Source organism: Hipposideros armiger, unplaced genomic scaffold (assembly GCF_001890085.2).
Source record: "Hipposideros armiger isolate ML-2016 unplaced genomic scaffold, ASM189008v1 scaffold_105, whole genome shotgun sequence".
Lineage (NCBI taxonomy): Eukaryota > Metazoa > Chordata > Mammalia > Chiroptera > Hipposideridae > Hipposideros > Hipposideros armiger.
Window position 1 is genome coordinate 841234 of NW_017731455.1, and position 25249 is coordinate 866482.

The window sequence follows — 25249 nt, forward strand, 5'->3', positions numbered from 1 at the left end:
ACGTGGCCGCCGGCCCGCGCTGCTACTGGCCCTGGACTCTCACAATTAGCTTTGGCGCCGAACCTTTCTCCCCCTTGTGGACGCAACCGTTGCCTCCGCGAACAGAGGGAATACTGGCCAACTTCACGATCAAGGCTTTTCTGAGTGAAGCCTCCGACTAAGTCTCAGGAAAGGTTCACCTACAAATGGAAGCATCAAATGAAATCCACCGACAGACGCCGTAGAAGGCTCCTTTCACCGAAAGCAACGAGCAGACTGGGCCCTGACTCCCCCTACGCTTTGCGAGGGAAGCGCGGGTGGTTCCGTCCGAGGCGCGGACTCCGCCTCCACGGGCGCCGCCATTTTGTTTGGCTGGAGGGGAGCGAGCGGAGCTTCGGGGGAGGGGTCTCGTAGGCTCCTCACCTGACCCCGCGGTCGCGCTGTTGGTTCTCGGGTGGGGAGACCTTCTCCCCCGCTAGAGGCGTGGAACCATGTACATAAAGCAGGTAAGGCCTGTGCGTTCTTCCCACCCCCTCACGGTCTCGCGAGGACCGCTCCTGGAGGCGGGGGTGTCGCGACGCCACCCGCGCGCGGCCTCTCACGTCTCGCGGCTGAGTGGATCTGGGCCAGACGGGGACTGTGGGGGAGGGGAGAGGCCCCGCCCCGGGAGCGCGGGGAACACTGAGAATTGGGGGGCTCCCCTTTGCAGTCCAGACCAGACCAGTGCTGGTCTGGGGGAGGCAGGACCTCCGAGAGGTGTGGAGGGGCCGGCGGGGCGGGACGGGTCTTGTGGAGGAACCGGGCTTTTTGGGGGAGTGCGGGGGGCAGAGTCGGGAGAGGCCGGGGTGCGGGCCGAGGGCCCTGAGCTAGCTGAGGGCTGCGCCGGAGTCGCCAGAGGCCGGGAAGCTGCGTTGTCCTGCTAGGAGAGTCCCGCGCTGGCCATTTGCGTGGGGCGTGTGGAGAGAGGTTTTCCTGGCGTGGGGCGCCTCTGGGGGCACAGGCTGGGCTGCCTGCTTAACGGGGGTCCTGTCCCCGCCCCGACTTACCGGAGAAATGAAAGGGACGCTCCTAGCAAAATGTGTAGCGCCTCCTCACTCAGTTGTTTACTTCTGTCAAAATGGTCTTCCCGCGCTGGAGTCCAGCACAGAGATGAGCCCATTCACACGCTTTGGGGAAAGTTTCTCTATTGGATATTTTGGGCTCTAAGCGCTCCTTGCTTGTAACGTCTCCTCATTTTGGCTGGCTCGTGTGTCGCTCGGGGTCGGGAAAGCTGGGGCCAGTCTGCCTACTTGATCCTTTTACTCTAATACTGTCAAGTTCAATGTTCCAGAGAGCTTTATGCAGTGATTTTTATACTTGATTTCGGGACTTCCTTACCAGGTGACCAATGGAAACGCGTAAGAAACAACACTGGCAATGCTTACTGATAGGAGATTTTTAATTACCACAGTTCCAAAATCGATTTTTCTTATGTGAAATTCAGAGTTTTCTATCTTGCATTAAATGAGAAATCAGAAAGGGGAGCAGTGCAAAAGGAAAATGTTAGTTCAGAAGTTATTTCTTGGTGTGTGTTGAAAAATCTCTTCTGTATTTATTTGTTAGGTAATTATCCAAGGTTTTCGAAGTTACAGAGATCAAACAATTGTAGATCCCTTCAGTTCAAAACATAATGTTATTGGTAAGTGTTCATTGTTCACTAGATCAGAGTTAAATCTATACAGCCATTTAAATTCTGCTTTTATCTAGGCTTAAGGAGACAAGAATTATCTTTGAATATTACATAAATTTATATACCGGGGGTACCAAAAAAATGTATACAGGTGGACACTTGGGTCAGTGTTGCTCAAGCAGTAGTTCACCGTAATCAGGAGTGTCTGGACACTGACGGTAAGCACTCTGAGCACCTCTTGTAATTGCAGAAGTCAAACGTGACTTTTATTCATCTTTTGTTATTGGTATATGTTGAGTATTGCAATTTTAATACAGTTTTCCTTTCTTAAAGTGTGTATACATTTTTTGGCACCCTCTGTATTTTTCTATATAAAATAACTTCTTTGTTTTTAACCTGCACTGATGAATTGCTTATTTTATATATTTAAAATATGCAGATAGACAGTAGTAAGTTACTCATTTTTATTTGAGTTGCATATGTGTGTGAGTGTATTTTCATAGCTTTAAGTTGATATGTGAATGACACTGAATTTAGTGTTTGAGCTATTCTGTTCTTGTTATGTCATTTCCTAGTTAAGATGCTCACTATTGCCTTATTTCAAAGATGACCATTTATTCACAAATTATGTTCTCAGATTATCTTTTTCCTGTGGTAATATCTAAGGTGAGAAGCGCATAAACTTTGGAGCATAACAAATGGCATTCAAGTCCCAGTTCTGGCATGTATTCTTTTTCAAACTTGACTCCCTGAGGAGCTTCAGTTGTCTTATTTGTAAAGTGGAGATAATGATACCCAGCTCCTAGGGCTATTGGGAAGCTTAAATGAGAAAGCAAATGTGTGAGGATAAAGGGCTAATTAATAGTGATTGCCCTACATTACAATATTTAGTCTAGTTTCTTCAGATGATAATATTCCATTTTGTTGATACCACCAGCAAATGTTTTCTGATATTCTGCTGAATTTTTAAAGGATAGATGAAATGAAATGTTTCTAGATACCAGAAAAGCATATATATATCAGTTGTATAATTTTATAAATGAACTTTAAAATGAAGACCATCATTATCTTGGAGGATTAAATTATGTCCATAAGGCCTAGCAAGTATTTTTGTTTTAGCTATTATGAGACAGCTGTTTTACTACTGTACCTTGGTTGCAACATTAGGATTGTTAATAGTCACAGTTACAAAGGAAATTAAGTGTCCTTTTTTTTTTTTTAAAGATTTTATTGGGGAATTGTGGGGAGGGGAACAGACAGGTAGACAAATTGCTGTTTTGTTCTTCAGTCTAGTTGTAGAGGACATCGCTTCACTGGTCCATGTTGGTATGATCATTGTGCTCTTCCCGGGTGAGGCAATCGGTCTCCCGTCATTGGTCGGCCGCTCACCGCGGCTCCGAGTAGCTCCCAGTGGCTCCCAGTAGCTCACACCGGCTACCAGCCACTCACGCTGGCTGCCAGCCACTCACGGAGCTCACGGCAGCCCACTGCAGCCCTGCTGCAGCCTACGCCGTTGCTGTCGGCTCACAGCAGCCCAGCTCCTGGTCGAGCTGTTGTTCATCATCTTAGCTGTAGAGGGCAGTGTCACTGGCCCTCAATGTGGGATCCCAACTGCAGCCCTGCTGCTCAGAGCTGGCACTCCCAAGCGAGCTCTTAACCAGCTGAGCCTGGCCCAGGTGTTCTTTTATTTTAATTGAAAAACAAAACATGATAAGATTTTATTGGTTTAACATGTTTTAAAAACCAGGTACTTAATATAAAATAACGTAAGGAAGACCAAACGTAGTGTGGACTGAAATTGACCCTAAAAGTATCACATGAAAGCATACCATTTTGATAATTTAATGATTTTGACCCTTAAAAAAACCCCAAGATTTGAAGGCAAGTATTTCTTTGCTTATGTTTGAATGCTTGAATAGTGTTTGAATATACCAAACATACTTTTGTTTTTGTTTTTTTTTTAAACTGAGCCATCCTGCCACCTGTTGGCAGCTCAGCGGCTGCTCAGCTCGGGCCAGGAATCAAACCACTGTTGCTCAGAGCTCAAACTCTTGAGCGAGCTCTTAACCAACTGAGCCACTCGGCCGGCCCACCAAACATACGTTTTTAAGGTTACCTTTTTTCTAGCCTTTTAACAAAAGAAATATATGTTAATTGTAGAATATCATGGAAGAGCACAGAACCTAAAAAGAAAAAAAATTAAAACTGTAATCCTTCTAACGTAGAGATAACCATTCTTAATTTTAACGATCTATACTTGTATTAGCCCTGGTTTCCTAGAAAACAGAGCCCAAAGCCTGCTTAGCTACTGCTAAGCTGCTTATTTTTTTATTATGTGTATGGACTCATGGATTATTCCCCCCAGCAGTGATTTATAATTCATCTAATTATTTTGGTTCTCATGTTGTCCTAGAGATAGCCAGTGGAAGCCACCTTCAAACTGGTCTCTGTCTGTTGTATGCTTCTTTTTAAAAGCACTTTATTATTTTCTGGCATAACGTATTACTTTCTCTTTAGGGTTTACTTTGCATTAAAAGTGATAACTTTGGGGCTAAATCGTTCAGCATATTTTGGTCCAGATTAAGAGAGAATAGCATAGATATTCATGACTTTTTTTTTTTAATATTCATGACTCTTAATGAAAATTTTGCTAAACAAAAAACTCAAGTCCATTCATTAAATCTGAAAACCTTTTATGTACAGAATTGCTTATTTCTGAATTCAGGTATTAAAAACAATGCCTTATTGTTGTTTATATTTTGTGAGTATTAAAACAAGACATGATATATAGGGCTGATCATAAATAGTTTAACATGGGAATAGTTTGAGAATTTAAAATGATTAGGTATGTTTAAGTGTTAGCAATATATGAATCTAAATTGTTAAGAAATACTTTATCATATATAATTAAAATAGAATTAATGTCCATTGTAATAATTATAAAAGCCGGGTAATATATTTTTTTATTTATTAATTTTAAACTATTGGGAAAGAGCAAAAGAATCAACAATGAAATGAATTTCATTAAGGAAAAAACCATATGAAGTCTAGACAAAAATTGCACTTATTTGGTGATTAAAACTTTTGTTTATCGATTTCTTCTGTTCACTGTTCTGTTGTGTTTAAATTCAAATATTAAAATGTTATGTTAGAAACTTGGATTTATGAATTTTCTAATACTTTCAATAAAGTTTTAATTTTATTGGTTTTTATATAAAATAACATCTTTTAAAAAATTTTACAGTGGGCAGAAATGGATCTGGAAAAAGTAACTTTTTTTATGGTAGGTATTGTTTTTTGAATTCTAAATATATTAAGACCTAGGTATCTTAAGATAGTTATTTTAAAAATTGATTTTGTTAGGTTATGTCTGCACAAAACCCAAGAAATACTTTTTCATACAGGGTTGTAGTTTAGTATAGACGGTTTAGAGTATAAGGATCTAAGTTCTTTTGTACACCTAGTGATTAATTAGCTATGTGAGACTGGGTAAAACACTTAACCTCTCAAATTACTCTTTTCACTTTAAGAACAGAGATGTTTGCCCTGCCTACTTTAGATGGGTTGTGAGAATCAAATGAGGCAATTCTTACAGAAGTGGTTTTTAAACTTGAAGTATATAAATGTTGTAAATGCATATATATATATATATATATATATATACACACACACACACACACACATATATATATATGTATATGTATATATATATATGTATATATATATAAACAAATTCTCTGGGAAGAAAAAACATGTTAACAGAATTGGACTGTACAAAGAAGTAGGTTGAAAAATTTTAAACCTCTTAGTTAAGTAGTGTTTGAGGAAAGGGTGGGGGGTGGGGGGGGGGTTTAGAAGAGCAAAGGTTTTATCCTGTCTGCTCACAAATCTCAGAAAGGGTACTCTATATTCCATCAGTGATTGTAATTTGGAGTGGGGGATGGTGAGATAGTGGGATTGGGGTGGAAGGGAGCATTTCATAATCTCCAGGGAGATGAGGGCAGTTTGAATCCAATCCATACTCTCCTCTGCAAGGTGATTGATTATAAGAGCCAGTTCCCACTTTCACCCCTATTCATACACACACACTCCTTTAGAATGTCAAAGGTCTCTTAGGTAGACTGGGAACAGAATAGCTGTTATAAGTAGAGTTCCATTTCTAGGGCAGGGTGTTCCAGTTAAGCGAGAATGGCTCCTAACTGAAGATAAGGGCAGTGCAAGCAATTAAGGAGATGGTGGGAATCTGAAACAACTCCCTGTATTTCTTTAGTTCTGTTTCTTTTGACAAAGTATCCAATTAAGGATGTTGTAGGAATACATCCTATTTTGTTAATAAATAATTCATATATCATTTGTCTAGTGGATGAAAGCAAATATAGTGTTAACTTAACCAATCAGTGTATACTTTGATCAAAAGATAGACCTTAGTTCTGCTTGTCTCTTCCTGTACCTCCATTTAAAAAAAAATTTTCTTACTTTAAATGTTTCAGTGAAAGGTTGAAATTTTTCTTATTTCCTAGCTGATTAATCTGAAGTACATGCAAATTTTCTGCATTGCTTTTATCTGTATGAAACAGATAATCCAGTTTATCTGCGTTGTTCATTACCTGATACACTGTATTCTATTAATATGAAGGTATGCAAAATTATTAATAAGTCATAAATCCTTTTTTAGACTATACTAATACTTGTTTTGTATTTCTAGCAATTCAGTTTGTTCTCAGTGATGAGTTTAGTCATCTTCGTCCGGAACAGCGATTGGCTTTATTGCATGTGAGTGAGACTACTTTAAGACGTTATTATGTTACAGTTGACCCCTTGAGCAGCTCAAGGGACAGTGGCATTGACTGCCCTCAATCTAAAATCCATGCGTAACATGGATATACAGTCGGCCCTCCAAATATGCAGATTCCCAGCCTCCAGTTGACCCTTGAACAACATGGGTTTGAACTGCACAGGTCAGTTGAAAACCTGTGTTGTTCAAGGGTCAGCTGTATATATTTTAAAAAATACGTTGTCAATTCTGGTAAACAAAATCATTTGTTCGAGTTTTAGATCTTTTATGAACATGATATAGTCTCTTAAGTGTTATTCTGTAAAATTTAGCCTGCTGTATGAATGCAGGATAAAACCCTAGTTTTTATATAATGGTAAGAAAATTGTAGAACTTGCCTATACATGGATATGTCTTCCATATAAATATAAATTCTTTATTAAGGTATTGTCTGGTAAGGCTCTAGAAGGAGGTTTGCTGGAGAAAGAAGAGTTTGAGATTCGGGATTAGGAATTTTGAAACTCAGAACCAGGAGTTAAGATGGGAGCATAGAGAACCAATAATTGCAAACTAAACAACATACAAGTTATTCTTTTTAGCCATATTTTTACTTAAATGGTAACATCATTTTTCCATATGAAAGACAGTGTATTTGTAGTAAATTGTCATAATTTTTCATTAGATTATGAGTAATGAACTAAAGTAATTTTAGGAAAAAAATTATAAAAGACTATAATAAAATGATACAGTTTATCTTCCTGGTTTGACTATGGTTTATAATTAATTTTAAGACCAGAAAGGAAGATTCCTCAATATAGCTCAACAATGTCTCTCACACCTAGGAAGGTTTTGTGTGTGTTTTTTTAAGCATTATTTTTGCCCCCATCTCTTTAAAAAAATTTTTTTTTAAAGATTTTTATTGGGGAATTGGGAGGATGGGAACAGTGCTGGGGAATTGGGGGAAGGGGAACAGACAAGTTGCTGTTGTTTTGTTCTTCAGTCTAGTTGTGGAGGACGTTGCTTCACTGGCCCAAGTTGGCACCATCATTGTGCTCTTCCCGGGCGAGGCATTTCAGTCGCGGGCTTCTGGATGGCTGCTCACTGCGACTGCTGGCCACTCACGCTGGCTGCTGGCTACACACGGTAGCCCATGGCAACCCACTGCCACAGGGGCTGCAGCCTACGCCGTCGCCGGCGACTCACGGCAGCCCAGCTCCAGGTTGAGCTGTTGTTCAGCATCTTAGCTGTAGAGGGCAGTGTCACTGGCCCTCATATGTGGGATCCGAACCGGGGCCCCATTGCGCCACTCGGCCGGCCCTCCCCCCATCTCTTAAATTTCATTTTTTAGACCAGTAATCTGGACTAATTCCCTGTAGAAAAATATTTTTAGGTTTCTCAGATTGGCATTAAAAGAATGATCTCTTTACATATCATTCTTCATTGTATTGAGCCACTACATAATAACGGTTTCCAGAATCTGGAAATTATCTGGACTTGGTATGTAAGTGGTTGGGTCATAAATTGGTCTAAATGTGACACGTGTTAAATGTGTGTGTTTTCATAGCAGATTTAAAACTACATAGAATATCTCAAATGTTTAAAAAAAGAGTTTTAGTAATGATATGGTTTGTTAGGGTTCCTTTCCAGCATTAAGATGAGTGTATAAAATAAAAGCCTCAAAGTGTTTTAGATACTAGCAAATAGGTAGAATTAAGTTTCTATGGGGCCTTGTGCTCTAATAAAGTGATCTGTACAACAAGACTTAACTGACGTTTCACATAGTTCTCATTCTTTTATTTAGAATCAAAAGCTGTTTGGTTGATAAGTATTGTTATCCTAATCCCGCTTCTTTGTTGTTTTGTCAAGAGGGATATATACTAGTCTGATAGAAATTTTTCTTCATTGAATCAGGCTTATTACTAAAGCACTAAACTTTAAATTTGTTTAAAGAATTTGAAAATACCACTTAAATTACAAATTTGTTTATCACATGTTTTAGGAGGGTACTGGTCCTCGTGTTATTTCTGCTTTTGTGGAGATTATTTTTGACAATTCGGACAACCGATTGCCAGTGAGTAAATGCTTTTTGTTTTCAGTAATGTTGAGAATTTTATTGTTGCAGCTGATTTTTTCCCCCAGGCTTTGAAACATTATTTATAGCTGTACTTAAGCTTTTATAATTTAGTTTATGAGAAAATAACTATAAAATTTACATACTAATTTTGTCTTGAAATTATAATGAACATTCTTGTAAATAAATAGGAATGTGCAAGCTGTTGTGAAAAATTGTGTTTGTCATAAAAATTGAGTATTCTCTTTAGTGAGATTGAAATTTTAAAGTAATTGTTATGGTTAGGGACTCTAAAATGACCTTATTATGGTAACTATTATAAAAAGTTTTACACTTTTACTGTTAAATTAACTTTGGACTTTTACATTTTTTCTTAGATTGATAAAGAGGAAGTTTCACTTCGAAGAGTTATTGGTGCCAAAAAGGATCAGTATTTCTTAGACAAGAAAATGGTCACGTAAGCATTTTTCTTTACATTTATAATTTCTTTACAAAAGAGTACAAGTATTCTTTTTCTTTTATAAAGATTTTATTGGGGATTTGGGGGAGGGGAACAGCCAAGTTGTCCTTCAATCCTAGTTGTGGAGGGTGCAGCTAGCTCAGCTCCAAGTCCAGTCTCCATCCGGCTGTCCATTGGCAGCTCGCGGCCACTCAGCTCAAGGTGCCACGTTCAATCTTAGTTGCGGGGGGTGGGCATAGCCCACTATCCCACATTTAGGGGCATGTGCTCTCACCAGCTGAGCCATCCTGCTGCCTTTTGGCAGCTCAGTGGCAGCTCAGCTTGGGTGCAGCTCACTGGTCCATGTGGGAATCGAACTGGCAACTGTGTTGCTCAGAGCTCGAGCTCTTAACCAACTGAGCCACTCAGACAGCCCTAAAAGTATTCTTTTACTTGCCTCATACATGAGATATATTTGCCATATGTTCAACAAATCATTATTTAGAGTATAAACATAAAAATCAGAAGATTCTCTGAGACTGATACAACAGATGGCTGTTCTCATGTTTCTTAACTCAGGAGTTAGTGTACTCATTTTTTGGTTACTGAATTGTTATTTATCTGAAAAAAATTTTTAATGTTTATCTACAGGAAAAATGATGTGATGAATCTTCTTGAAAGTGCTGGTTTTTCTCGAAGCAATCCTTATTATATTGTTAAGCAAGGAAAGGTAAACAATTTTATGTCCCTTTTTAATAGAATTTGTTTTCTGAGTATATTCATTCAATGATTGAATTGGTTTATTGATTCTAGTGGTGAAGTTGAATAAAAAATGTACTATATTGTCTTGTTTTCATTGATTTATTTTGGATTGAAGTTAGTGTTAACCTTGTACATGGCCATAAAGTACAAAATACATGTAGATCTCTTGCATAATGGGATGGAATATTTCAGCAGAGCTGTTCACGTGGATTGTTTTCTTAGTGACCTGTATCACTTTACTGGAAGATATTTTTGGTTTGTGGAAATCATGATGATCCATAATATTGTAGAAATTCTATAAAAGTCACATTTGAAAAAAAATTAACATTCTAAAATTAATACTCTGTTAACTTAGTATATCCCAGAATTAAAGATAAAAAGCTTACATTACCAAAAATCTATAATGCTACATATTATTTTCCCTTACAGAGATTATATTATTTATAGTTTTTAGTAGCTATATACTTAAGCTGGTTGTTCTGTTTCCTCGTATACTTGAAACTATATCTAAGATAATTTCTTTTTCTTAGAACATACCTGCAATGTCCTAAAGTTTTCTGTAGCTTTTTTTGGACTAGGGGAGAATTCTTTACAAATAATCCACTTCTTAATTCATGTTGGAGGCTTTTTAAGGTATGTATTGGAAAGTTAGCGTTCAAGGAGAAGTGATTAGGAAGAGTATAGTATTTCACTTTGGGGAAATGTGATACCAGAAGACTAGGTTTTTGAAAAGACCACCTTTGTAAGAGACAAATTAAAAGGAGGCTGGTTTGAAAGAGCAATTATCTGAGTCTTCCCTGCGCACATATAACACAGGCACCTTTACATCATTTTAGTTTCTGCTCATGTGTCATTTCATATAAGCCATCCGTGACTGTCTCATCTATAAAAGCATTACCTTCACCCCAACTCTATGCTTTATTTCCTTATTTTGTTTTTTCTTCATATACTGTAATAGTATGCTTATTTCCTGTCTTTCTACTGGAATATAAGTTTCATGAGGGCAAGACTTTTAGTGTTTTGTTCAGTGCTCTTTTCCCAGTGCCCACAGAGTGGCACATATGTTATAGGTATTCATTAAATATTTTTTTAAGTGAGTAAATGAATGAACATGCTTAATTGGGATACGCAATGATAAGGATCTGAAGGGTGATTTTTTTTTTATGTATATACTTTGGATAGACCATATTTTCTTAGCTCAAAGCAGACTCTTTTTTAATGTAAAAAAGTTAGAGTAACTGCACTGATAGTATTTTTTTACCTTTAGTGGTTAATTTTATTTTCTAGAATATGTTAAACTCACGTTTGTTATATAAAGTTGCATGCATGGCAGTTAGATTTTATCACTCTCTTTGTCATATATTTTTTTGCCATATATTTGTAAATGAGATTTTAAAAACGTTTTTTCTTATTTTATGCTCACTACCCCTGTGAGACAATTATTTTTATCTATATTTTAAGCATACCACTTTTATTATACTTTTAATAATATCATAGCTTTTAAAGAATGTAAGTTTTCCCTTGTAAAAATACTTTGTTCTTTTAGAATTTATCTCATTTTTTATACCATGTCATACTGACTAATAAAAAATGGTGGTGGAATGTTCCTCCATCATTTGTAAATCAGAGAGTTTTATCCATAAATTAGACTTAAGAATGTATTGATTCTATTTGGATTTTTGTTTGGTAAATTTCATTTAAGTAAAAGGAGATACAGGTATGTAGGTATATGAACTATATAGATTACATTAATGAACTCGTACTCCACTTATGTGAATCCCCTTTCAAGGTAGTATTCTTAAAGAGCAATCTGTAGTGCTGTAATAATTATTTCTCTAAAATTTTTAGATCAACCAGATGGCAACAGCACCAGATTCTCAGAGACTAAAGCTATTAAGAGAAGTAGCTGGTACTAGAGTATATGATGAACGAAAAGAAGAAAGCATCTCTTTAATGAAAGAAACAGGTAAAAGAAATGTGATGGTACCTAATTTTTGTTGTTGTTGTGAATATTTGTGTTATGATAGTGGAAAGGAGTTATGTGTACTCTCGGGAGTATGTTGTATGATAATTTGCCCATGTGCTGAATGGAGAGAAAATTAGTTTGAAGCAGTTTAAGGTTTGAAATTTCCAATAATTTATTTCTTTGAATAAAGAATTGTTGCTAGTAATAATGCCTCTCTAGATCAAGTACTTTGTGCCTCTAGTGTCCTCATCATTGTGTGTAAAGATGACAAATTTGAATGTATTCCTCAAAAAAAAAGTTCAGGAGCAAGTAAACATAAAACTTTGAACTTAGAATCTTCATTAGTACATTTATTATGGAAACCCTACTTTGCTTTTCAAGTGTTGTGTTCTGTCAAAGCTTAGAGTCCTTCCTGGTTTCATATTCTGACATAATTAACTGACACTGTGACTTTAGACTTGATCTCTGGTCCACAGCTTCCCCATCTATAAAATCCTTTTTCATATTTTGTAGTGATGAGTAGAGGAGCAAAGTAGCACCATGATTGGAATATAGTAGGCATTCACTATGTGGTAGCTATAGATAATGCTATTATTATAAATTGAGTATCAGTGACACCAATAATGTTAGTAGGGTTTGTTTTTTTTTTTATGTTGTGGGAAGGCACACTGGCTTTTAAAGGAAGCTTAAACTGAGGCCCTTAACACATGAATAAGAAGAATCAGTGTCACTATGTGTAAGTTTGTTCTCTGATACTTTTTATACTGAAGCATCTTTATTGTCATTGTAGTATCTTAGATTTTGTTACCACATAATATCAAACAATTCTATAGTTCTTAAGATTAAGATTAATTTATGGTATATTTGAGAAGTAATATTATTACATAAAAATTTATTTAATTCCTTTACCCCTCTCCACTTCTTTTAAGAGGGCAAACGGGAAAAAATCAATGAGTTGTTAAAATACATTGAAGAAAGACTACATACCTTAGAAGAAGAAAAGGAAGAACTAGCTCAGTATCAGAAGTGGGATAAAATGAGACGAGCCCTGGAATATACCATTTACAATCAGGAACTTAACGAGACTCGTGCTAAACTTGATGAGGTAAAATATTTGCCTTTGCCACTTAAATTTAGATTAATTTTATTTTTATGAATATGTTAAAGTCATTTATACTTTTCAATGATTTTTAAATAGAAACTTACAAATTTAAAAACCTCTCAGGGCCGGCTGAGTGGCTCAGTTGGTTAAGAGCTCGCTCAAGAGTTTGAGCTCTGAGCAACAGCGGTTCGAGTCAGCCCGAGCTGAGTAGCCGCTGAGCTGCCAACAGGTGGCGGGATGACTCAGCTAAAAAAAAAAAAAAAAAAAAAAAAAAAAAGTTTAAAAACCTCTCAATGAATTTATTTGTTAGCAAATTTGTTCTTTCACTTTATTCCAAGGAAAATACCTAGGCCCATGTTGGCTTTTCTGTAGTTGTTTCTGAAGTATAATCAGGTGGTGGTGTCAGACCAGGATAAGAGGAAGCCACCTTTGAAGCTTCATGAATTTTTTTCTTAGCTTTTTTAAAATGTATTTTGTAATTAGTATTGCTGATATTTTCTACAAAACTTTGTTTTAGGTAGTGCTTAAAACTAAATTTTCTATTTAAATAAAATCACTAATTTTTTGTAAAAATTTAAGTGGATGATTATTTCAGCAGACATTTAAAACTTTTACTAGATGTTATGAAATATTAAATAAATACAAAACCAGTTAGAAATCGTAGCTTGTTTTTTTTTCCAGCTTTCTGCTAAGCGAGAGACTAGTGGAGAAAAATCCAGACAATTGAGAGATGCCCAGCAGGATGCAAGAGATAAAATGGAGGTAAGATTATAAATTAGGTTAACTCATATTGTTTGGCCACAGTGAACCCTTTGTACCAAAATTATGGAATGGTGACTTTAAGTGGGGTGACACTGGGATTGAGTATTAAAAAGGCTTGTATTGAATAGTACTGAAAGTACAAATGAAAGAAAAAGAAGGGACAAAACTAATGGTGTCATAATTTTGCTGTTGTACTTTTAAGTGCCTGACTCATTTTTGTTCAAAACTTTCAGGATATTGAGCGCCAAGTTAGGGAACTGAAAACAAAAATTTCAGCTATGAAAGAGGAAAAGGAGCAACTCAGTGCTGAAAGACAAGAACAGATTAAGCAGAGGACTAAATTGGAGCTTAAAGCCAAGGATTTACAAGATGAATTGGCAGGCAATAGTGAACAAAGGGTAAGTTAAAATGCTAAAAATGAAAGACAAATATTCAGGTGTATAGGAATTGCAGAACCGAGAGTCCTTTCTGTGACTGGGGTACATGCTTAAATTTTTATAAAAGATTTGGCATGTTAAAATAATTCACACTCCAGTAGCAACTCAGTACTATCTTTATTACATTTAAAAATTCTGTGTCGCAGATCAGTTTTCGCACGAATTTTTTTCATGAGAAAACGTTTTATGGTAGACTTAATAAGGTAAGCAAAAATTTTAAAGCAGATTGCATTTTTACTTATCTTGCTTTATTTACAGAAACGTTTATTAAAAGAGAGGCAGAAGCTGCTTGAAAAAATAGAAGAAAAACAGAAAGAACTGGCAGAAACAGAACCTAAATTCAACAGTGTAAAAGAAAAAGAAGAGCGAGGAATTGCTAGGTCTGGGATTTTTTTTACCAATACTTTTAAATTCATACATAGTTGCTCTATAGAACCTAAATAGTTATAGGTAAGAAGGCACAGTATTAAGGGTAAAAGTTAAATGCCTGTTTCAAAGTAATAACCAGTGTTGAGCAACAGCTGTGGGCCAAGCGTCATCGTGTGTATATTGCCTTTATCTTTTCTACTCAAAGACCCTGGTAGATTCACATTATCCCCACTTTAAATTTGACAAACTTGAGGCTCTGGTTAAATAACTTGCCTAAGATAACATAGCTAGGTGTGTTGGGCTTTTTAAAATACTCATGATGACTGTTCTTTTTTCACTCAAATAACATCTTAACTATCCTTCATTCTGCTACTTATTCAATGCTGTTTTAACATCTAGACATTCTGGTATCTATCTGTAGATTGTACTTGCCAGGGTTTGCTAATTTTATAGTTTAGTGCATTATCATGCTTTTGTGCCACTTACGTTTATTTTAGTGAATTGCCTGTTTATATCCTTTGCCCTTTTTTTTTTAAACTGTTGTGTAGGTTTATTTTATGTAATCTGGGCATTAATATTTGTTTTATATGTTGTGACTGTTTTGCCTTTTAACCTTTATATAGTGTCTTTTATAGTAAGGAGTTGAAAATGTTTACGTAGTTAAATATAGTTGGAGCATTTCTGAAAATTCCTGAGATGGAATACTGGAACTGTCTATAGATTTACTGACCAACCCAGACCTGGAGTGAAGACATTTTCTGTCTGAAATCCTTAGGGTGTGGGCAATTTTACCTGACTTGAACTGTGACTTCAAAGTAAAATTAATATGTAGAACTAGCCCAAGGAGCAATTGCGTTTTATATACATAATTTCTTTTTTTATGCCATTTTTTAAAATGCCTGTTGTCTCTGTGTACTCTTGATGTATTGATTGCAATTACACTTGATTATTTTCTGTTCTCTTTTTCAATCCATTCTCTTCTATCTTGTGTAGATTAGCCCAAGCTACCCAGGAAAGAACGGACCTTTATGCAAAGCAGGGTCGAGGAAGCCAGTTTACATCAAAAGAAGAAAGGGATAAGTGGATTAAAAAGGAACTCAAGTCTTTGGATCAAGCTATTAATGATAAGAAAAGACAGATTGCTGCTATACATAAAGATTTGGAGGACACTGAGGCAAATAAAGAGAAAAATTTGGAGCAGTATAATGTAAGAACTTTTACAGCTGCTTTGTAAAAATCTTTCCGAAGAGATAAATATGTACAGTTTTACCTATTTAAGTTTTATTTTAAACAGTTTCCATGCTACTTTTAAAATATACAATACAGTACTAATTTAGAAAAATATAGCACGATTTAATGTTATACATATGGTAGTTCTCTTTTTAAAACATTTTTTCCCATATCAGTGTCCATGTAGATTGAGTATATTTTGAAATACAATTTTTGGGGGTGACTGGTTAGCTCAGTTGGTTAGAGTGTGGTGCTGATAACACCAAGGTTGCTGGTTTCATCCCTACATGGGCCACTGAGCTGCGCTCTCCCTAAAAGAGTCAACTATGCCATTGTAGCATGAAAGCAATGTATAACGAATGACTATGGCTGTTCCCCAATAAAATTTTTTAAAGAAAGAAAGAAATACATTTTTATGAATTGGTAGTATGTACCTTAACTACTCTTAATTTTAATGTAATATACAAATCTAAAACTTAACTTTTTAGTAATTTTTTGTCAATTTAATAACTTACTGCAGAATACATTTTTTTGTTGGTTAAAGCAATGATTTTATAACATTTTCTTTTTTTTTTTTTTTAAGATTTTTTTTATTGGGGAATTGGGGGAGGGGAACAGCCAAGTTGTTGTCCTTCAATCTTAGTTATGGAGGGCACAGCTAGCGCAGCTCCAAGTCTAGTCGCCATCCAGCCGCCAGTTGGCAGCTCAGGGCAGCTCAGCTCAAGGTGCCGTGTTCAATCTTAGTTGTATGTGGGGGGGGGAGGTGCAGCCCACCATCTCATTCGGGAGTCAAACTAGCAACCTTGTTTTTAGGAGCATGTGCTTTCACCAGCTGAGCCATCCTGCTGCCTGTTGACAGCTCAGTGGCAGCTCTCAGCTCGGAGGCAGCTCACTGGCCCATGTGGGAATCGAACCGGCGACCCTATTGCTCAGAGCTCGTGCTCTTAACCAACTGAGCCACTCGGCTGGCCCTTTATAACATTTTCTAAATAAACATTATTTACTATGCATATTTAGGTAGCATTTCCTTAAAAATTGAGGTAGAAGGTAAAATCACTTTCAGAATAAAAAAGATCTCGCATCTAAAATGAGAAATGGAGGAAAATGCTTTCTTAAGTGATATTTGTGGTTAGAGTATAGGTGATTAGAGGATGATGGAAATGATAAGGGAGTGTGTAGGACCGGTGTAGGGTGAGAAGGTTCCAGAAGGAACCCTCATATGCCACAAGATCTGCACCAGTTGGTATGGTTGATTTATCAAAAAAGCCACTACAAAGCATATAATCTTAATATACAAGTGTATGTATATATTTTTATATATAATATGTGTGTGTATTATACACATAAAACCACATATTTGTACATCTTAAGTATTTTAAACAGATAAATGTATGCTTATGTGTCAGTCTTTTTTTTTTTAGACTTAATTTTTTTAGAGCAGTTTGAGTTCACAGCAAAATTGAGAGGCAGTTGTAGAGATTTCCCATATTCTCCCTGCCCCACACATGCACAGCCTCCCATATTACCAACGTCTCCCACCAGAGTGTGTACCAGTCTTTTGAGCAGAGCCCAAGATGTTTGTTGTGATTATGAATAGCGATAGGAGTTCCCAGGGGACTTTTCTTGTAATGAGCCACACATGTAAATACAGTTCTCATTAAAGTTGGATGAGAATAGAATTCAATTCAGGATTCAGCCTATGATCATATATTGCATTAGTTGTCATGTTTCTGTTATTTCCTTTACCCTGGCGGTAATCCCGAGTGTGGCTCGGGGTTAATTTTCACTGACATAAGCGGTACCCCCGAGTGTGGCTCGGGGTTAATTTTCACTGCCAGAAGCGGTAATCCCGAGTGTGGCTCAGGGTTAATTTTCACTGCCAGAAGCGGTAACCCTGAGCCACACTCGGGATTACACCGCAGTGTCCCAGAGAAGTCCCTTACCTGCTCCCTGCGATCCTGCGGTGTCCTCCTATGATCGCCGACGAGAACGCTGGCCGATGACAAATTGCAGTGTTTTTGATTTGATTACATTGTTGAATAAAATTATATTTTTTATAATTATTTATTATATTATAATTTATGATTTTGTGTTTCAAACTTTATCATACCTGGGATGCCTACTAGACTCTTGTTTGTACAGATTTAAGTGAGTAATTCCTAAGAATTACAGGCCTACAGTATAAAACAACAAATTTCCATTCAAAACAATGTACTGCTTTGGGTACAAAATTACTGACATAGTCAGACTGCCAGGGAGGTTAATCTGGACCAGCTCCTCAGTGTTTCCTTGAATTTGTGACTTTTTTTTTCAGTTATAGTTGACATACAGTATTAGCTTCAGGTGTACAACATAGTGATTAGACATTTATATGCTTTCTGAAGTGAGGTATATAAATGATTTTGTGACATTTTGAATTACTTTGATAAAGTATGTGTTATATATTGATACATTTCTCCTTAGCTTTTTAAAGTTGATTTGCCCATGTAATTCAATTTTTAGTGACTCAATTGAGTGTGTCCAAAACTAAATCAAGTTTTTAAAGAAACAGCTCTTTGTACTTATATTCTCAGTTTATTTAATATTTAATGTAATCACAGTTAGCCAAAACAAAAACATTTGGGCGCAAACAGAACTGACTCTATAATGATAAACAACTCAACTGGTAGCAACAGTGACCAGGAGTAACAGACAGTAACCTACTGGCCCTGAGAGTGCAATGTGCTTTGGTCAGGATACTTTATGGAGGGAATGGAAAACGGGTTGATCCAGGTAGACAGGATAGTTTCAGCTGTGATACCTACATGTCCTTTCCTGAAATACAGAAAATGCATTTTGTCTTGAGTTCTTGGAAACATCAAACTTACTTTTTGAAAGAGCCTGGTGACTAAGATTTTCCGGTCAGAGGTTTTATTTATTCTTTCTCAGGCTTGAAGTTCATTATTTTCCAATATTTCAGCCACACTTTAGGGTATCAAAATGACTACTTCTGAAGGCGAATTCTGTGCTTTATACTGGATAGAGATGACTTCGCAGTGCTGATTACATTATGCAAAATAGCCTCTTGCTTCTTAGTATAATCCTAAATCTCTTGTGTTCGTGTGTGTGTGTGTGTGTGTGTGTGTGTAGGTAGGTAGGTAGGTAGAGGGGGCAGTATATGAAAAGTGTTTGAGTTTTTTATGAATGGAATTGTTCTTCTAATCTGCATTATGTATTATGGGTGCAGTAAGGTTTACATCATTAATGAACAAATTTCCATTTTAGCAACATTTCCTAGAGTAATTAATTTTATGGTTTATATTTTTTTATGATGTGCTCTTTTGGCTAAAGACAGCTTTTAAAAATTGAAAATTGGTTTTTTAATAACTTCATTGAAGCATAATTGACATAACAGTAAATTGCATATATGAAAAATGTATCATTTGATAAGTTTTGACATGTATATACCTGCGAATCTGTCACCACAATTACGATAACAAGCCTGCTTATCACTCCAAAAGATTTCCCGTACTCCTTGGTAATTCCTTCCTTCCTCCCCTCTGGTCCCCTCACCCATCCCTTGGCAACAACTGCTCTGCTTTCTGTTACTGTGGGTTAGGTTTCATGAGGTTAGATTTTTAATTTGAATTATTTTTATTTCCATAGAAACTGGATCAGGATCTTAATGAAGTCAAAGCTCGAGTAGAAGAACTGGACAGAAAATACTATGAAGTAAAAAATAAGAAAGATGAATTACAAAGTGAAAGAAAGTTAGTATAGACTAAAATGTGCCATGATTTTTTTTTTTTTTAAATGCTAGTTACTGGCTGTTAAATGGTCTTTAAGTTATAAGTTATTCAAGTTTGATTTCAGTATTTTACTCTAAATTGTATACTGTTAGTGCATCTTAATGCTCTTAAAGTTAAAGACAGTAATTTTCATTGATTAGTTACTTGTGGAGAGAGGAGAATGCAGAACAGCAAGCACTTGCTGCTAAAAGAGAAGATCTTGAAAAGAAACAGCAACTTCTTAGAGCGGCAACAGGAAAGGTGGGCAGATTCTTTTCATTACCTCAGTTTACCTTGAGTCAGTTACTGTCACACAAATATTTATTAGCTTTCAATTTCTGTAGGTCATTGATTCCAGGTAATAAATGAGGGTAGAGTACAGATCACGTGTCCTATAAATGATGAGTATAGTTTAAGCAGCCTTACTACCACCCATACTATTAATGATAGCACTTTTGGGTTTTAGATGAGGAACCCATTTTTAATGCTAGTGTCATAGAACAGAACCCATAATATAAGGTGTTGCATGTAGTTGGCATATTTCAAGGGGGGGACGTGTTGTTGGGAGGGTGTTTTTAGTTTAATCTCTGGTATATTTTTTAATGTGTTATAGCAATGGACTTATTTCTTAACAGCAAGAGTGCCATTGCAAATTATTTTAATATTTTTCACTTCTAAACAGGCCATTTTAAATGGAATAGACAGCATAAACAAAGTGCTAGACCACTTTCGTCGAAAAGGAATAAACCAGCATGTTCAAAATGGCTATCATGGCATTGTGATGAATAACTTTGAATGTGAGCCTGCCTTCTACACATGCGTGGAAGTCACTGCTGGAAACAGGTGAGACTGTTTGCTTGATATTTTTAGTTTTTAAAGGAAAGGGAATAAGAATAAGACACGACTTCTTGTATTTTTTGTACAATATGTCTCCCATTATCTTCTTGTATCCTCAGTTACTTATTTCCTGTTTAAATATGTAGATGACAAGTATTTGTTTCTAATTGTAGATGCTAGGACTTGCCCTATTTTGGGCTTTCTCTTTTTTCCATTTGAATTTTCTAAGTAGTTCTTCTCCCCTTACTCGTTGGATTGTATAGGAAGGAAGTGAATTGTTTGTTTAAATGTTTCATGCACTTTATAAAGTCTAGCAATAAGAATGTGTCTTGTTCTTTTTACATATAGGTTATTTTATCATATTGTTGATTCAGATGAAGTCAGTACGAAGATTTTGATGGAGTTTAATAAAATGAATCTTCCTGGAGAGGTCACTTTTCTGCCTCTTAACAAGTTAGATGTAAGGGATACTGCCTATCCTGAAACCAATGTGAGTTGGTGTGTGTTAAGATCTTTCTTTCAATAAGTTACTTTTTCTCATATTTTTAGCACATCCTTATTAGTGCACAGACACTGTACATTGGGTTTTCCCTGGTTTGTGAGGCACACATGCCTTTTTCCCCTAGAGCACAGTCAGTGTTGGGTGGGGATAACAAAGGTCACAGCCACAGTATGAAAGAAATCATTGAAAATGTGCAAAGTGTTAAAATACATACTCGTAAGTGTAGGATAATTTGAGAGTGTAACCCAGGGTGACAAAATTAAGGTTAGGGAGTTGGAGAAGAATTCCCTGAGGAACTGTCATTTAAAGTGAAACTTCACAAGTTTTCTAAATATACTTTTTTAAATGGCTTGTAAATTAAATTTAAAAGGTCAAGCAAGATGATAGACTGAAAGCATAATGTTGCTTTTGTTACTAGCTGGTATACTTTTAAATGGATTAAAATATTTTTCAGATACATTCTTGAAAAACTAATTGCTTTTGAGATATTTGGTTTCAGAATGTTCATGGTTATAGCAACTATTTTTTACTATATTCTAAGGTTAAAAATGAAACCCTATGAAAATGATCAACAATTTAAGTGGAACAGTGAGAAGCTTATAAGCTACTCAAAGGGTCCAGCCTTTTCTTTTAAATCTACGAATTATCTTTAAAGTTTGGGGGAGGAGAAATTGCATCAACAAATGTGACGTGTGAATGAAGCAAGACACAAGCGTGCATGTAGTGTGGTTCTCTTTACAAAAACAAAATGAAACTTGGGTAACAGAACTAGAAAGAACTGCAAGAAAGTGATTATAGTAAAAGTTAAAATAGTGGTCACCTCTTGTAGGTATTCACTATGTGATTAGAAAAAGGGCACACTCATGGCTTCTGCGTGTCATCAGTGTTCTGTTTCTTGTCTTACATGCTGGTTATATTGGCGTTCTCTTTGTAATTATTAATTTAAGCCTAACATATTGCGTTTTTCTTTACGTAGGATTTATTTCCTACTTTAAAAATTCTTGAAATCTTTAACAGTTTAGGAGAGAAATGAGGAAAATAAATTTTATTTGAAAAAATATTTTTCTGAATATCTAAAATATAAAAACATTTTGAGGAAATACTATTAGTTTACATTTATTTTGCCCTTTTATGTGACAGATGCTATCCTAAGCGTTTTCACATGTATTAATTTATCTAGTTTTAACAACTTTCTGAGAAAGGTACTGTTATCGCAGTTTTGTAAATGAAGTAACTATTACATAGAGAAGTTAAGCAACTTGTCCAGAGCACGCATCTGATAGGTGGTGGAACTAGGATTTGAACTTGCAGTCTGGCTCCATAGCCACCAAGCTCTTGCACTGCTGTGCTCTGCTATTAAAAACCTGGATGTTACATAAATACAGTTTCCAGGATATTTCAGTAGAATGATTTTTCTAACTTCTTCAGTATAAAAACATAGTTTTAAAATGTAAAGGCATTTGTGTTTATTTCTGTTTCATAAAGATATAATTCATAATTCTGCCAACACATTTTAATTAACTTATATTTTTGCTGGCTGACAAAATATTCATTTTTAGGATGCTATTCCTATGATCAGTAAATTGAGGTACAATCCCAGATTTGATAAAGCCTTCAAACATGTGTTTGGAAAAACACTTATTTGTCGTAGCATGGAAGTTTCAACCCAGCTGGCCCGTGCTTTCACTATGGACTGCATTACCCTGGAAGGTTTGTAATAATAATTCTTAGCTTTGAACAGATAAATTCCATTTTTGTTTTAAGGGTATTTGAAAATTTATGTCCAGTTATTTTTCATTTTTTAAATAGTTGGTTTATTCAAGTCAGAATCCAAACAGGGTCCACACTTTGTATTTAGTTGATGTCTCTTTAAGTGTAATCATTTGGTCTATAATAGGAGTTCTTAAACTTTTTGGGGTCAAGTACTCTTGGTGAAGCCTGTGGATCCCTTCTCAAAATGTTTTTAAATGCATAAAATAAAATACTTTGAATCATAAAAAGGAAACCAATTAATTAGCAAATTGGCATGGTTATTGCAACATTTTTTAAAATACGGAATAGCAATTCTTAAGGTATTCAAAAACAAGATTTAGCAGTGGGTCTAATAAGTCATAATTTCCAAGTAATTGATGCATGTAAACAACATTTTGAGATTGGTTACAAGTGTTACCTGGTGGAAAATAGCTGTTATTTATGGTAACAAAGTCACAAGTACTGATAATACTGTTTCTTGTCTCATTCATTATAGAAGGAATTTCATTTGAGATCAGTATAAAAATAAAGATGTAAATTTTTTTCCCACTCAAGTCGTGGATTTCCTGAATTTTATCAGTGGAATCCAGGTTAAATACCTGTGGTATATACGTTCACCTGCCCTCATTTTTTTGTGTTTTCCTTGTTTTTATAATTTATGTGTTGATGAAAGAAGGTAACCCATCCACCACCACCCCACCCCCTCCACCCTCGGCTATATCTCTATATGTATAGTTTTTTGTTGTTTCAAACTATCTGAGAATAAGGACATTCTCCTTTATAACCATAGTATCATTGTTACATCTAAGAAATTTAATATTAACAGAATAATCATCTAAAAAGTGTCTGCATTCAGATTTTTTCAATTGTCCCAAAATATTTTTTTTAAGTTTTTGTTAAAGTATAGTTGACATAAACTATTATACTAGTTTCAGGTGTACAACATAGTGATTTGACATTTATATACACCTTATGAAGTGATCACATTCAAAATATTTTTATATCCAGGATCCAATCAAGGATGCATGCAATGTCTTCTCTTTAGAGCCTTTCAATATAGGACAATTTTTCCTGTTCCTTTCTACCCCCAGAAATTACTTTCTCAAGGAATGTCCTATTTTCTGCATTTGTCTTCTTGCTTCCCCCATCATTAGATTCAGGTTAAACGTTCTTGGCATGAGTGATAAGTACTTATTGTATCTTATAATGTGTCTCACTGTTAGTGATGCTAAGGTTGACCACTAGCAAATCTCTTGGTTATAAAGGTGCCGTTTCCATTTTGTAATTAATAAATGATATGTGGTATTACCCTTTAAGAATATGTGGATATCATATTTTACCAATGATTTAGCATCCTTCCCTGACTCGGTTAATACACTAGGGGTTTCAGAATGGTGATTTTAAAATTCTGTCCTTGTTTCTGTATTTATTAGCTGTCACTCTTCTGTAAAGAAAGTCCTCTCATTACTTTTTTTTTAAGTAACACTGTGATTCATGGATTCTTTTTTATTCATTGTGTTGCCACATTGTTAGTGATTATTTTTGATGTTTAAATTTTCTCACATACGGCCAGTGGGAATTCCAAGCTAAGTTCTGTGTCCTGTTGACATGTCTCCATTAGCTTTTAGCACGTCTTTCTTTTCTGACATAGGCTCACCTAGAAGGTATATGATTTAAATGCAAATTTTAATATTAGAAAGCAAAATTTATTCAAAGTAGCTTAAATTCATTTTAATTCTCATTAAGTAAAGCCTTTAGATTAGTTGTTTGATTATAAGTCAATTTATCATTGAGTAAAGAAGTTGTAATACAGAATTACTACCTTTCTTACGTTTTGTTTATATAGGTGACCAAGTTAGTCATCGAGGTGCTCTAACTGGAGGTTATTATGACACAAGGAAGTCTAGACTTGAATTACAAAAAGATGTTAGAAAAGCAGAAGAAGAACTAGGTGAGCTTGAAGCAAAGCTCAATGAAAATCTGCGCAGGAATATTGAAAATATCTTTTTGTCTTGTGCTGTGGAAAAAACTGCATTTTGGTTGGAACATATAATTTTTTTTTTTTTAAGATTTTATTGGGGAATCGGGGAAGGGGAACAAACAAGTTGCTGTCCTTTTGTTTGGAATATATAATCTTTTGCACGTTAGGTGTGTTTTTCTGTATATACAGTGGGGAAAATAATTCCATGTGTTTTTACTTTGACTTTAAGCACAGAAGCTCATATTTGTCTAACTTCTGAAGATAGCAAAACTGAAAACTTTTATTTTTTTAATTTTTATTTATTTTAAGATTTTATTGGGGAATTGGGGAAGGGGAACAGCATTGGGGAATCAGGGAAGGGGAACAGACAGGTAAACAAATTGCTGTTTTTCTTCAGTCTAGTTGTGGAGGACGTTGCTTCACTGGCCTATGTTGGTATGATCATTGTGCTCTTCCCGGATGAGGCAATCGGTCGCCGGTCATTGGTTGGCTGCTCACAGCGGCTCCCGGCAGCTCACACCGGCTGCTGGCCGCTCACGCTGGCTGCCAGCCACTCACGTAGCTCACTGCAGCCCCGCTGCAGCCTACGCCGTCACCGGCGACTCAACAGCAGCCCAGCTCCAGGTCGAGCCGTTGTTCATCATCTTAGCTATAGAGGGCGAGCTTCACTGGCCCTCAACGTGGGATCCAAACCGAAGCCCTGCTGCACAGAGCTGGCGCTCTCAAGCGAGCTCTTAACCAGCTGAGCCACTCGGCCGGCCCTTATTTTTATTTTTTAAAGATTTTATTGGGGAATTGGGGGAGGGAACAGCGTTGGGAAATCGGGGAAGGGGAACAGACAAGTTGCTGT

General features: G+C 36.2%; 1 protein-coding gene across 1 annotated transcript in view; it reads left to right on the top strand.

The window, feature by feature from the left end:
• The first annotated feature begins 325 nt into the window (after positions 1–325).
• SMC3 (structural maintenance of chromosomes 3) overlaps positions 326–25249 on the top strand; it is a 33150-nt gene continuing 8226 nt past the window's right edge. Inside the window, exons 1-19 of the mRNA XM_019646669.1 lie at positions 326–485; positions 1582–1657; positions 4893–4931; positions 6354–6421; positions 8422–8493; positions 8871–8950; positions 9584–9662; positions 11543–11660; positions 12590–12765; positions 13444–13524; positions 13758–13922; positions 14220–14341; positions 15324–15537; positions 19206–19309; positions 19489–19588; positions 20010–20170; positions 20513–20654; positions 22226–22376; positions 24265–24417. Coding sequence (XP_019502214.1) covers positions 471–485; positions 1582–1657; positions 4893–4931; positions 6354–6421; positions 8422–8493; positions 8871–8950; positions 9584–9662; positions 11543–11660; positions 12590–12765; positions 13444–13524; positions 13758–13922; positions 14220–14341; positions 15324–15537; positions 19206–19309; positions 19489–19588; positions 20010–20170; positions 20513–20654; positions 22226–22376; positions 24265–24417 — 2116 coding nt within the window. The 5' untranslated portion in view covers positions 326–470. The remainder of the gene's footprint in view (positions 486–1581; positions 1658–4892; positions 4932–6353; positions 6422–8421; positions 8494–8870; positions 8951–9583; positions 9663–11542; positions 11661–12589; positions 12766–13443; positions 13525–13757; positions 13923–14219; positions 14342–15323; positions 15538–19205; positions 19310–19488; positions 19589–20009; positions 20171–20512; positions 20655–22225; positions 22377–24264; positions 24418–25249) is intronic.